Below are 15,559 nucleotides of genomic sequence, written 5' to 3' on the forward strand. Positions count from 1 at the left end.
AAAAGGCTGGAGTTTGGATCAATCAAGTGAACATAATTGGCTTCATCAAGTTGTCAGGAGAGCTCTCTGAGTTTTTGGTGATTGTATTCAGGCGAGAGAAGCTTTCAAATTGCTGTTGCCTGGTTACGCAAGTGGAGCAATAGGGTAGGTGTTACAATGCGCCGCACATAAAAGGACATCCTGGTAGCGTTTGGCTAGCAAAGAACCGCACACGCGTATGTTTATAATATCAGTGCCAAAGTTGCTTCGACAGTATTATTACTCTTGTGCACCACGTTGTGCACCCACATCACAGGCGAACCCCCTAAGGTTCCGTCGGTCTCGGTGGCGGAATTTCAAATGCGAGCGTTTGCGTGTGAGTTATTTGAAGGATTACCTGATGGTCGCTTCAGGACCGGCTGAGCCCAAAAGGTCAATTCTCCTAACTGTGTCGTTCACATGGTGACCAGCCTTTGAAAAGCAGGGAGCTGGGAGGCATTGATCAACGGCTGCTGACATCATCAACCCCCCCCCCCCCCCCCCCGCATCCCACCCCACCACCACCACCACCTGAGACCCCGCTTCTTGTTACTGTACTTAAACCAGATAAGCTGTAATCTATTCCAATTTGTATTAAAACTCTAACATGTATCTAAACAGTTAGTTCTCATAGTAACAGCAATATTAATTTTTAATTTTTTTCATGGCTGCACGGTGGTCGAGTGGTTAGCGTGCAGGTCACACCTAGGAGACCCGAGTTCAATCCGGACTCTGGTTTCCTCCAAGGTTAATTGGTATGAATGTGAGTGTGAATGGTTGTTTGTCTATATGTGCCCTGTGATTGGCTGGCCACCAGTCCAGGGTGTACCCCGCCTCTCGCCTGAAGACAGCTGGGATAGGCTCCAGCATACCCGCGACCCTCATGAGGATAAGCGGTAGACAATGAATTAATGATTTTTTTCATGGCTGCACGGTGGTCGAGTGGTTAGCGTGCAGGTCACAGCTCGGAGCCCCGAGTTCAATCCAGACTCTGGTTTCCTCCTAGGTTAATTAGCGACTCCAAATTGTCCATAGGTATGAATGTGAGTGTGAATGGTTGTTTGTCTATATGTGCCCTGTGATTGGCTGGCCACCAGTCCAGGGTGTACCCTGCCTCTCGCCCAAAGACAGCTGGGATAGTCTCCAGAAACCATGAGGAAAAGCAGTAGAAAATGAATGCTAGAAGTGAGGCTACACGGTGATTGAGTGGTTAGCGCACAGGCCTCACAGACAGATTACCCAAGTTCAATTCCACCCTCAGCCATCTCTGTGTTTCCTGGTACTCCGGTTCCCTCCCACTTTCCATGGTGGCATGTTTTTGGAATGTGGACGAGGCAATTTAACTTTCTGGCCGAGGGTGGAATTGAACCCTGGTCTCCTCGCCGTGAGGTCTGCGCGTTAACCACTAGACCACCGTGCCTTCATGTAAACTATTGGTAATGGTAATTCTTTTTATGCATAAAAATGTAAAACAAGAGGACGGTTAAGGAAAACAAGGCACTGATTTTTTTTACCAGCTGCTGATGAATATCTAAGATAACCTTAAAAGCAGGTGTTGAACAGCGTATACAAACGGTGTCGTTTACTGTTTCCACCTTTGTGGGTATCTTTTCCTCATTTTCCAAAGAATAGTCCAAAGGGAATTTCCACGGATAGTTTCCACCGATAGGATGGGGTAATTGTTTACCTAACAGCGACGCATTACTTCCTCTTTGCCCTTTTTTTATGCCTTTATAGTACTGTTTGAGTGACACATGAAACAAATATGCTATAGCGACCCAGTAAAAGTATGTGGTGTCACTGGTGAGGTCACCGGTATTGGACCGCCGATGCCTGACCGGCACCAACGGAAACACTGCCCATGCAGGATATGAGGTCTGACGTACGTCTCCGTGGAGAGGCTGCCTGCTTACAGATAACAAAGATTGGAAAATGTGTTGCCATGGCGTCTGAAGTCTATCCGAGGCGATAACTGCTTTCAAACTGCAATCCAAGCACCTGACGGCCCTGAACCTTTAAAAGGGGGGGGGGCAGACTAACCCTGAATGAATGAAAACATTCGCTCTTGAAATGTTCATAATGTGAAACATTTGATTATATTGTCTGGTATTTAATATGCTTCCTCTTTACATATAAACACCTCACTGAAAGAGGTTTTTCTCGGAATTTAAATAGTCAGGAAACAGGCGTGTGCGCTATGAAATTTTTACCACAACGCTGCTGTTGTGTTTTTTTTTTTTTTTTTTTTTAATCTTCAAGATTAATTTTTTGTTTCTGTCTTGAGACAACCGAGATAAACAAAAATGGCAGGGTCACAAAGACAGGAAGTGATTCAGCGTAAAGAGGAGCAAAAAGAGGAACAGAAATGGTTGTAGAGACATGCAAACGAGTGGTTAGCGCGTAGACCTCGCAGCTATGACACCCGAGTTCGATTCCACCATCGGCCATCACTGTGTGTTCTCCCCATGCATACTTGTCTTGTATATTTCATAACTACCCTTTGAGTGTTAAGTCGCAGTGTGATGATTTGAGCTTTCTTTCTAAGCTGACACAAATTTATTGTAGAGACATGCAAACGAGTGGTTAGCGCGTAGACCTCACAGCTATGACACCCGAGTTCGATTCCACCCACGGCCATCTCTGTGTGTTCTCCCCGTGCATACTTGTCTTGTATATTTCATAACTACCCATTGAGTGTTAAGTCGCAGTGTGATGATTTGAGCTTTCTTTCTAAGCTGACACAAATTTATTGTAGAGACATGCAAATGAGTGGTTAGCGCGTAGACCTCGCAGCTATGACACCAGAGTTCGATTCCACCCTCGGCCATCCATGTGTGTTCTCCCCGTGCATAATTGTCTTGTATATTATATAAAACTACCCTTTGAGTGTTAAGTCGCAGTGTGATGATTTGAGCTTTCTTTCTAAGCTGACACAAATTTATTGTAGAGACATGCAAACGAGTGGTTAGCGCGTAGACCTCGCAGCTATGACACCCGAGTTCGATTCCACCCTCGGCCATCCATGTGTGTTCTCCCCGTGCATGCTTGTCTTGTATATTTCATAACTACCCTTTGAGTGTTAAGTCGCAGTGTGACGATTTTAGCTTTCTTTCTAAGCTCACACAAATTTATTGTAGAGACATGCAAACGTAAAAAATCCACTCAGTCACTGAAGTCTATTCATATGATGACATATTTCATCACATTATTATTATTATTATTATTATTATTATTATGTGTACACCTGTGTTTTTCCATCTAGCTTGAAATGATGTCACTGGCATGGATGACGTTACTCAGCTAGTTTGACTATTTTCTACCAGGTTGCACGGTGGTCAAGTGTTTAGCGCGTAGACCTCGCAGCTATGACACCCGAGTTCGATTCCACCATCGGCCATCTCTGTGTGTTCTCCCCGTGCATGCTTGTCTTGTATATTTCATAACTACCCTTTGAGTGTTAAGTCGCAGTGTGATGATTTTAGCTTTCTTTCTAAGCTGACACAAATGTATTGTAGAGACATGCAAACGTCAAAAATCCACTCAGTCACAGAAGTCTATTCATATGATGACATATTTCATCACATTATTATTATTATTATTATTATTATTATTATGTGTACACCTGTGTTTTTCCATCTAGCTTGGAATGATGTCACTGGCATGGATGACATTACTCAGCTAGTTTGACTATTTTCTACCAGGTTGCACGGCTGCACGGTGGACGAGTGGTTAGCGCGCAGACCTCACAGCTATGAGACCCGAGTTGGATTCCACCCTCAGCCATCTCTGTGTGTTCTCCCCGTGCATACTTGTCTTGTATATTATATATAACTACCCTTTGAGTGTTAAGTCGCAGTGTGATGATTTTAGCTTTAAATGGTCGAGCAATGGGAAAGAAGGGCAAAACACGTCGGTTTCCCATGGAAAACGGGATGGTTGAGTCTAAAAATATGAAAGCTAAAGTCATCACACTGCGACTTAACACTCAAAGGGTAGTTATGAAATATACAAGACAAGTACCAATCCGTCATTAATTTTCTACCGCTTATTCTCACGAGGGTTGCGGGTGGTGCTGGAGCCTATCCCAGCTGTCTTCGGGGAGAGAGGCGGGGTACACCCTGGACTGGTGGCCAGCCAATCACAGGGCACATATAGTCAAACAACCATTCACACTCACATTCATACCTACGGAAAATTTGGAGTCGCTAATTAACCTAGCATGTTTTTGGAATGTGGAAAGAAACCTGAGTAAACCCGGAGAAAACCCACGCATGCACGGCGGAGAACATGCAAACTCCACACAGAGATGGCCGAGGGTGGAATCGAACCCTGGGTCTCCTAGCTGTGAGGCCTGCACACTAACCACTCTCCACTGTGCAGCCGTATTGTACAAAATTCATTCATTCAATCATTTTCTACCACTTATTCGCACGAGGGGTGCTGGAACCTATCCCAGCTGTCTTCGGGCGAGAGGCGGGGTACACCCTGGACTGGTGGCCAGCCAATCACAGGGCACATATAGACAAACAACCATTCACACTCACATTCATACCTATGGACAATTTGGAGTCGCTAATTAACCTAGCATGTTTTTGGACTGTGGGAGGAAACCGGAGTAAACCCGGAGAAAACCCACACATGCACGGCAGAGAACATGCAAACTCCACACAGAGATAGCCGAGGGTGGAATCGAACCCCGGGTCTCCTAGCTGTGAGGCCTGCGCACTAAACACTCGTCCACTGTGCAGCCGTATTGTACAAAATTCATTCATTTTCTACCACCTATTCTCATGATGGGTGCTGGAACCTATCCCAGCTGTCTTTGGGGAGAGAGGCGGGGTACACCCTGGACTGGTGGCCAGCCAATCACAGGGCACATATAGACAAACAACCATTCACACTCACATTCATACCTATGGACAATTTGGAGTCGCTAATTAACCTAGCATGTTTTTGGAATGTGGGAGGAAACCGGAGTACCGGGAGAAAACCCACGCATACACGGTGGAGAACATGCAAACTCCACACAGAGATGGCCGAGGGTGGAATTGAACCCCGGGTCTCCTAGCTGTGAGGCCTGCACACCAACCACTCTTCCACCGGGCAAATTATTTTATGCTGTATTTTGAACAGATGTAATTGTACAATCGGAAACAAAATGCCTATTTATGGATGCCAAAATGTTTATGTTTATTGTGATTTGGAACGTGGATATGGATAGCTACGGTGTGCTTCTGCTGCATGCAAATGACGATGCGCTTGTGCAGCAGGAATACTCATAACACCTTTTAAACGTACGTAGATGTGATGAATCATACTGTTTCTGTCTTGGTGAAATATGGCTCAACATGAGCTGTTGGACTTTCCATTTTTGGGTTTTATTTTTTTCCACTCTTTTCTGTCACTATTTCCTGTTCTGTGCTCTTATTTTGTTATTACTTTTTCCTGTCCTGTCTAGCACCAGACCTTTTTTTTGCAATATTTGCGAGTTGCGTTCACAACTCCCCTCTTATCAGAGTGAAAGTACTTAAGATGAAGATATGCCTTTATTCGTCCCTCAGTGGGGACATTTGTATTGCACAGCAGCAAGAGTACAGAAGTCAGTTAAGCAGTACAAAATACACAATATAGAAAAATAAACAACATAAACAACCCAAGTATTAACAAAAAATCAACAGTTTTTCTCAGAGTTATATACAATACAGTATGTAGGTAATATGAAACGAGATGAGATACATAACCAGTCTATACACTGAGATCTTGTTAGAGCAGGGGTGGGCAAACTACGGCCCGGGGACCACATCCGGCCCGCCAAGTGTTTCAATATGGCCCGCCTGTTTTTTTCCAAATATTTCATTTGAACTCAACATACAACCTGGCATCGTGGCTTGGGCCAATTTTTTGATGGTTGAGGTAGCTGCTTTATCAATTTTGTTATTTGATAGATAGATAGATAGATAGATAGATAGATAGATAGATAGATAGATAGATAGATAGATAGATAGATAGATAGATAGATAGATAGATAGATAGATAGATAGATAGATAGATAGATAGATAGATAGATAGATAGATAGATAGATAGATAGATAGATAGATAGATAGATAGATAGAAATCCGTTATAAAAAAATTCGATATATGCAATGAATTTTATTGTATTTTTAATTACATTTTTTTTAAATGGTTTAATTTCATTTGAACATGCATCAGATTACAATTGAATGCATCCCATAATCAGTTCACAGTTCCACATGTCCAAAAGGAGTAGGAAGAAGCAAAGCTTATTAAATCCTACCCCTCCATCTGGTACTTTTACAATCATTAACTGTTACATTTGTTCACTTCCTGCTTTCCTAAAAATAATTTAATTTTATTTAATAGTATTTTTTATTATTATTTTTTACATTATTTTTATTAATTTTTTTATTATTTATTTATTTATTTTTTATATGATATATGCAATGAATTTTTATTGGAAATGCATTACAGAAAAATCGGTTCTTTTTTTATCTGTCCGTTGTGAGCGAATTTCCGATATATCCGAGTCCGATATATATCCGAGGTTTACTGTAAATCGGGAAATACTGACTGATAATCTTGACAATCACGTCACTGATGTCGCCTTTATTGTGATTCTTTACACTGACTAACTTCATTGTCTTTCCCTTCAGATTCAGACGGCTCCGTATGGCAACGCAGCCACTTATTGAACATCACCCTGACCATGCATCGTCTCCTCATCTCCTCCAGCGATCTGCTGGATAAGCTCACTGCTTTATATCCTTCAAGCGACGTAAACGTAAATCCTTCATCGATATCACACTCGCTTCAGACAAATTGCATATTGAGCCGTGTGCTACACTTTTTTGGTTGTCAAGAGCAACAGGCAATTAATCCCAGTGTACTTGCTCACAATGTAGGCTGGAGGCAATTTTCAGTCTCCGGATTCTTTTTTTTTTTTTGCAAGTTAAGTTTCAAATCAATATGACAGCGACAATACGAAACAATATATGTATTTTTTTTTTACCAAATTGGGTTTCAAGTCCAAGACAAGATGGAGCCTATCCTTGTGTACTTTGTGCTGACATAATTGACCATAATTGAGCCTATCCCAGCTCTTGGGGCAAGAGGCGGGGTACACCCTGGACTGGTGGCCAGCCAATCAATTTTTTTTATAATTTTTTTTAAATGGTTTTATTTCATTTGTTCACTTCCTGCTTTCGTAAAAATAATTCAATTTTATTTAATTGTATTTTTTTCATTAAATTTTTTTTTAATTTTTTTTAATTTTTTCAATTTATTTTAAATGGTTTTATTTCATTTGAAAATGCATCAGATTACAATTGAATGCATCACATAATCAGTTCCCAGTTCCACATGTCCAAAAGGAGTAGGAAGAAAACAAAGCTTATTAAATCCTACCCCTCCATCTGGTACTTTTACAATCAGTAACTTTTACATTTGTTCACTTCCTGCTTTCCTAATATAATTTTATTTTATTGTATTTTTTTAATTTTTTTTTTAATTTTTTTTAATGGTTTTATTTCATTTGAACATGCATCATATTACAATTGAATGCATCCCATAATCAGTTCACAGTTCCACATGTCCAAAAGGAGTAGGAAGAAGCAAAGCTTATTAAATCCTACCCCTCCATCTGGTACTTTTACAATCACTAACTGTTACATTTGTTCACTTCCTGCTTTCCTAAAAAATAATTTAATTTTATTCAATTGTATTTTTTTCATAAATATTTTTTTTTTATTTTTTCAAGTTTTTAAAAAAATTTTAAAAATTTGAAAAGTATATTTTTTAATTAATTTAAAAGAAATTTTTTTTAAATGGTTTTATTTCATTTGTTCACTTCCTGCATTCCATAATACAGTTTAAGGTTTTTGTTTTTTTTTTTTAAATAATGCACCTCGTACCAAAGTACAAGGTGATATGACCATCCAATGACATAATGGGTAAATATAAGATCATTCATTGCATTTTTACCTGACTTCAGCCAAAGACAAAACAAGAATGGGAAAAATAAAAACCATGTGACACATGAAATACTTTGCTTTGCATATCGCAGTATCAATTGGCATCATATACGTTACCGATCAATACCAGCAGTATTGATAATACTGCTGGTATTGAAACAGTCCAAATGGTGTCCATACATACACTGTACTGTAACACAACATTATGTATTTTGTCAACATCTCTTCCGGTCCGCGGATCTCACGCATTCACAAAACCCGAGTCTGTTAATCATTGTTTTCTCTCTGGTGTGGATGAGACGCTTTCATTTCCCCTACGCTCACAAAACAACGAACGCATCTTGTTACATCGCATCTTACGACCGGAGTGGTGGGCTTTTAATCTCGGCTTTCTATTCAGGAAACAGCGGTGGCCTCACAAAGCCTCTCTCGGAGGAGTGTGCACTGGCTTAGCGAGCAGCCTCGGGGTTTCAGGTGTTAATTACCTCTGTTCTTTTCACACGAGTCCTCTTCAGCTATATATAAACACGTCTACAGCTTAAAGAGGCGCCTGCTCGAAAAAAAACAAAAAAAAACATACGTCACAGCATACAATACCTTACCCTCTTTGCTATTTTTACACCTCTCATTCGGAGCTGAAGACCCAAAAGGAGACCCAGGCCATTAGGAACCTTCGGTATCACGGTCTGGGATTGCGTGGGCACGTCTTCTTGCTCCTATGACGCAATGTGCATCACGTTAAGATGATTCCTGCCACATCGGAACCGTGGTGTCAGTCCATTGATTCACGAGGGGTGACTCTCTGATCACACTTTGGTTTGTTTTTTGGGTATACAGAATAATAAGCAGATAAAGGTCATATTATGCAAAATGGCTGTAAATTCATAACCCAAAATAATTCAACCGGGATGATATCAAAGCAAGACTATTACTACACACTGTAAAAAGTATACTTGATTTGATTATTTACACCAGGGGTCTAAAACTCAATTTATCTGGGGGGCCACTGGAGCTAGGGTCTGGGCGAGACTGGGCCGCATCAGGTTTTCCAAAAAAAAAAAAAAATACAAAAAATGCATTTATTAAAAACAGAAAAATGAATAAACTTTGCTTTGGTTCCGATTTTCTACAATAAAAGCTCTGATAAAACACTGTTCTCAAATATCTTACTTTTAATTTTTCTGCACAAAATAAGATGAAAAATAAACAAACAAATCAAGAATAAAGAAAATCAATCAATCAGTAATAAATAAATAAATATAATAATGATAATAATAATAAAACGGCAAATAAAAAAACTTATAGTTGGTGGGTAGACAAATTATTTTTTTCACATTAAAATGAACAAAGCATTATTAGAGCCCTGTAGACATGACAAAACACGACTATAGTCACATTTATACTCTTTTTATTTACAACATATTGCGCAACTGCACCGTCTTGCGACACATGCTAACTCGCAAACTACTGAGCTAGCGACCTAAACGGTAGCCTTCAAGTTATTTCCTTTCAACTTAAAAAGCCAAAAACTTACCACTTCCACACGGATAGGGAGGATAACTATTAACAGTTATTTAACCTTTAACATGAACATGAATCAAACGTAATAATTTTTTCTGGGTACATGATACCATACAGCATCCATATCAAACTTGCACGGGCCGCACTAACATTAAACTTTCATATCAAGGCGGGGGCCTCAAACTAGTGTCCTGCGGGCCACATATGGCCCGCGGGCCGTGTGTTTGAGACCCCTGCCATACAGCATCCATATCAAATTTGTGCGGGCCGCACTAACATTAAACTTTCATATCAAGGCGGGGGCCTCAACCTAGTGTCCTGCGGGCCACATTTGGCCCGCGGGCCGTGTGTTTGAGACCCCTGCCATATAGCATCCATATCAAACTTGCGCGGGACGCAACTAACATTAAACTTTCATATCAAGGCGGGGGCCTCAAACTAGTGTCCTGCGGGCCACATTTGGCCAGCGGGCCGTGTGTTTGAGACCCCTGCCATACAACATCCATATCAAACTTGCGCGGGCCGCACTAACATTAAACTTTCATATCAAGGCGGGGGCCTCAACCTAGTGTCCTGTGGGCAACATTTGGCCCGCGGGCCGTGTGTTTGAGACTCCTGCCATACAGCATCCATATCAAACTTGCGCGGGCCGCATTAACATTAAACTTTCATATCAAGGCGGGGGCCTCAAACTAGTGTCCTGCGGGCCACATTTGGCCCGCGGGCCGCGTGTTTGAGACCCCTGCCATACAGCATCCATATCAAACTTGCGCGGGCCGCAACTAACATTAAACTTTCATATCAAGGCGGGGGCCTCAAACTAGTGTCCTGCGGGCCACATTTGGCCCGCGGGCCGTGTGTTTGAGACCCCTGCCATACAGCATCCATATCAAACTTGCGCGGGCTGCACTAACATTAAACTTTCATATTAAGGCGGGGGCTTCAACCTAGTGTCCTGCGGGCCACATTTGGCCTGTGGGCCGCGTGTTTGAGACCCCTGCCATACAGCTTCCATATCAAACTTGCGCGGGCCGCACTAACATTAAACTTTCATATCAAGGCGGGGGCCTCAAACTAGTGTCCTGCGGGCCACATTTGGCCCGCGGACCATGTGTTTGAGACCCCTGCCATACAGCATCCATATCAAACTTGCGCGGGCCGCAACTAACATTAAACTTTCATATCAAGGCGGGGGCCTCAAACTAGTGTCCTGCGGGCTACATTTGGCCTGCGGGCCGCATGTTTGAGACCCCCGATTTACACCATTTGTTCCTTTTGTTGGTATTAATGAGCATTTGTTCAGCAGTAAATGAGACTGTGTTTTTGTACATTTTGTTATCATCTGTATTCTACAGTGATTCACTGTTTGGTTTCATGCAGTTCATCCTCCTACATTACCAAATGTCATTTCTTGGAGTTGCTTGTTATTCATGTGCAGTGTGGATAAAATAAATTAAAAGCACGTTTTAACAACCGTTTTTTTTTTTAGCAATTGTTCAGAATCCTTACTTCCTTAACAAGCGTTTACATTTAAAACAGCCATGGACAACGAGCAGCCAGCAGAGTGCCAAAGGATATGCTACCTCATCAGGTATTTACATTTAATATTTACGTTTTCTGATTGGAGTTTTGCATTTGTAACACGACATCATCTCTGACCTCCATACAGGCACTGGATTCAGGAATTCTGGATGATGTTCAGGTTGCAACACAGCTTGTCAGACAGCTTGGATCAACTCCGGGATTTGATCATGGAGCAGGGACAGGAGCATCTCTGCTCTCTTCTAGAGACCAAATGGATGTAAGTGTTACTGTGGGACCAGCTGTCAACTGATGAACATGACTCCCAGATCAGTCAGGACAAAACTCAATTCAGTCACGATCACACAAAAAAAATAGCAGGCTGCAAGTCAATTAACCTAGCATGTTTTTGGAATGTAGAAAGAAAGCTAAAATCATCACACTGCGACTTAACACTCAAAGGGTAGGTATGAAATATACAAGACAAGTACCAATACTAGTTTAAAAAAAAGAGCATTTTAACTAACATTTTACCCGGAGAACATGCAAACTCCACACAGAGATGGCCGGAGGTGGGATTGAACTCGGGTCTCCCAGCTGTGAGGTCTGCGCGCTAACCACTTGACCCAGGCTGCAAGTGTTAAACTAAAACTTAATAATAACCGATGGTTAAGCTGCACATGTCCACATCATAAGCATAGAAAGAAAGCTAAAATCATCACACTGCGACTTAACACTCAAAGGGTAGGTATGAAATAAACAAGACAAGTACCAATACTAGTTAAAAGAGTATTTTAACTAACATTTTACCCGGAGAAAACCCATGCATGCACGGGGAGAACATGCAAACTCCACACAGAGATGGCCGGAGGTGGGATTGAACTGGGGTCTCCCAGCTGTGAGGTCTGCGCGCTAACCACTTGACCCAGGCTGCAAGTGTTAAACTAAAACCGACTAAATTAATAATAACCGATGGTTAAGCTGCACATGTCCACATCATAAGCATAGAAAGAAAGCTAAAATCATCACACTGTGACTTAACACTCAAAGGGTAGTTATGAAATATACAAGACAAGTACCAATACTAGTTTAAAAAAAGAGCATTTTAACTAACATTTTACCCGGAGAAAACCCATGCATGCACGGGGAGAACATGCAAACTCCACACAGAGATGGCCGGAGGTGGGATTGAACTCGGGTCTCCCAGCTGTGAGGTATGCGCGCTAACCACTTGACCAAGGCTGCAAGTGTTAAGCGAAAACTTAATAATAACCGATGTTTAAGATGCACATGTCCACATCATAAGAAGACAGCATAGAAAGAAAGCTAAAATCATCACACTGCGACTTAACACTCAAAGGGTAGTCACCACAAAAGTTTTTTAAATGAAATTAAAATATGGGAAATTTATGTAAATCTATTTAAATGGTCGAGCAACAGGAAAGAAGGGCAAAATACGTCGGTTTCCCAAGGAAAACATGCTAGGTTAATTTCTCGAATCCAAATTGTCCATAGGTATGAATGTGAGTGTGAATGGTTGTTTGTCTATATGTGCCCTGTGATTGGCTGGCCATCAACCTGTCCAGAGTGTACCCCGCCTCTTTCCCAAAGACAACTGGGATAAGCTCCAGCACCACCCGCGACCCTTGTGAGGATAAGCGGTAGAAAACGAATGAATGAATGTTTTCCTAGAGGGGCTGCATGGTGTTCCAGTGGTTAGCGCACAGGCCTCACAGCTAAAAAACCCAAGTTCAATTCCACCCTCTGTGTGGACTTTGAATGTTCTCCTCGTCATTCCCCGTTTCCTCCCACATTCCAAAAACATGCTAGGTTAATTAGCGACTCCAAATTGTCCATAGGTATGAATGTGAGTGTGAATGGTTGTTTGTCTATATGTGCGCTGTGATTGGCTGGCCATCAACCTGTCCAGAGTGTACCCCGCCTCTCTCCCAAAGACAACTGGGATAGGCTCCAGTGTCACCTGCGACCCTCGTGAGAATAAGCGGTAGAAAATGAATGAAGGATTGGTACTTGTCTTGTATATTTCATAACTAACCTTTGAGTGTTAAGTCGCAGTGTGATGATTTTAGATGATTTTTTTTCTTTCTAAGCTGACACCGTGAGTCGATGAAGGATTTCCCATTGGTTGATAAGCTCATTGTGAGTTTTAAAGCCTGGTTGTCACAAGTTTTATTTTAACACTTGGAGCCTGGGTCAAGTGGTTTAGCGCCCCACTTATTGTGACCATTTGTGATCATTTTGTTGTAGAAACGAACGGGACTGGTCTTGGAAAGCCAGCCAGAAGATCAAAGCTAACAGCAGCAAAAAGAGGAAGGTATCTCTTCTTTTTGACCACCTGGAACCCATCGAACTGGCCGAACATCTCACCTTCCTGGAGTTTAAATCATTCTGCAGAATATCAGTGAGTCTATCTCTTATTTGTTAAGCTTCTTTGTGAGGCATACGGTATTTCCTGCCAAAGGAAATGCCTTGCAGTGTTGTGTGTGTGTGTGTGTGTGTGTGTGTGTGTGTGTGTGTGTGTGTGTGTGTGTGTGTGTGTGTGTGCGTTTTGTTACTGACTGTCTCTGTTATCGCCACAAGTTTGTAGACTATCAGAAATACATCCGCAACTGCTGCATGAAGGACATCCCCTTGATGGAACGTTCCATCGCGCTGTGTAATGGTGTCTCCCAGTGGGTGCAGCTGATGGTGCTGAGCAGGCCGACCGCTCAGCTGAGAGCTGAGGTTTTCACCAAGTTCATCCATGTGGCACAGGTGCAGGTTTAGTCCTCTCATGGCTGATTTTATAGATTTGTTTGTCGGTTTTCATAACAATGATAATAATATTAATATTTTTTTATTTAATAGTTGGCTATTAGGGTTGGAAAATTCCCTGAAAAGTTGCAAATTTAGGCTCTGTTTCCACTTGAATCTGAATAGGTGTAAGGAAATTAATGGATAATTAATGGATTAATGGAATATAAATTAATGGAAATTAAACTGGAATAAACAATAATACAAAATATCATTCAAAGGACATTAGAGCACAAACCAGGAGTATAATACAGTAAACCTCGGATATATCGGACTCGGATATATCGGAAATTCGCTCACAACGGACAGATAAAAAAGAACCGATTTTTCTGTAATGCATTTCCAATAAAAATTCATTGCATATATCGGATTTTTTATAACGGATTTCGCCCATTTCGGACAAAATCTCCAGTCCCGTTCCAATGCATTTCCATTAAATTTCCCTCGCATATATCGGATATATCGCCGCATCGTGGCGCTCCGATTCGCCGAATCGTGACAGGCCGCTATACGACGTCATTTGCAGCGTTTGCAGCGTTGCCTGCGCGTCCAGGTACATTGGAAACATAGTCAAGGAAGTGCCTTTTTATAACGGATAAAATCCGATTTACGCATATACCGGATATAAATCCGATATATGCGTAAAAACGGACATTTTCCGGTATACGCATATAACGGATTTCGCTTATATCGGACAAAACCAGTGGGAACAATTGAATCCGATATATCCGAGGTTTACTGTATTACACTTTTTGACAGTTTTTCACATTTATGAGATACTGAATTTTGTTTTGTTTTTTTAAGCTGTAAGGTACATCATAAAAAATATTAAGAAATACATTCCTGATATGTCTGAAATTGCAAAAACTAAGCTTCCGATTGGGTTGATGTGCCCACTTTTGTGACTTTTTGTCTGTGAAAGGTACTCATTCATTCATGCGGGGTACAAACTGGACTGGTCGCTAGCCAATCACAGGGCACATATAGACAAACAACCATTCACACTCACATTCATACCTATGGACAATTTGGAGTCGCTAATTAACCTAGCATGTTTTTGGAATGTGGGAAGAAACCTGGAGTACCCGGAGAAAACCCACGCATGCACGACGGAGAACATGCAAACTCCACACAGAGATGGCCGAAGGCGGGATTGAACTCGGGTCTCCCAGCTGTGAGGTCTGCGCGCTAACCACTTGACCCAGGTTGCAAGTGTTAAACTAAAACTTAATAATAACCGATGTTTAAGCTGCATGTCCACATCATAAGAAGACAGCATAGAAAGAAAGCTAAAATCATCACACTGCGACTTAACACTCAAAGGGTAGTTATGAATTATACAAGAGAAGTACCAATACTAGTTTTAAAAAAAAGAGCATTTTAACTAACATTTTACCCGGAGAAAACCCATGCATGCACGGGGAGAACATGCAAACTCCACACAGAGATGGCCCGAGGTGGGATTGAACTCGGGTCTCCCAGCTGTGAGGTCTGCGCGCTAACCACTTGACCCAGGCTGCAAGTGTTGAAAGAAAGCTAAAATCATCACACTGCGACTTAACACTCAAAGGGTAGTTACGAAATATACAAGACAAGTACCAATCCTTCATTAATTTTCTACCGCTTATCCTCACGAGGGTTGCGGGTGGTGCTGGAACCTATCCCAGCGAGAGGCATGTTTTTGGAATGTGGGAGG

The 15,559-nt window shown here is 41.7% G+C and overlaps 1 protein-coding gene across 2 annotated transcripts in view; it reads left to right on the plus strand.

Moving 5' to 3' along the window:
• Positions 1–15,559, plus strand: part of LOC131140554 (RAS guanyl-releasing protein 1-like) — a 31,328-nt gene that overhangs the window by 3,809 nt on the left and 11,960 nt on the right. For both annotated transcript variants that reach the window (XM_058091090.1, XM_058091091.1), the window contains exons 3-7: positions 6,691–6,796; positions 11,057–11,119; positions 11,198–11,329; positions 13,318–13,471; positions 13,651–13,824. In XM_058091090.1, the coding sequence (XP_057947073.1) occupies positions 6,691–6,796; positions 11,057–11,119; positions 11,198–11,329; positions 13,318–13,471; positions 13,651–13,824 (629 nt within the window). The remainder of the gene's footprint in view (positions 1–6,690; positions 6,797–11,056; positions 11,120–11,197; positions 11,330–13,317; positions 13,472–13,650; positions 13,825–15,559) is intronic.

Source organism: Doryrhamphus excisus, chromosome 13, assembly GCF_030265055.1.
Source record: "Doryrhamphus excisus isolate RoL2022-K1 chromosome 13, RoL_Dexc_1.0, whole genome shotgun sequence".
NCBI classification, from domain to species: Eukaryota; Metazoa; Chordata; class Actinopteri; order Syngnathiformes; family Syngnathidae; genus Doryrhamphus; species Doryrhamphus excisus.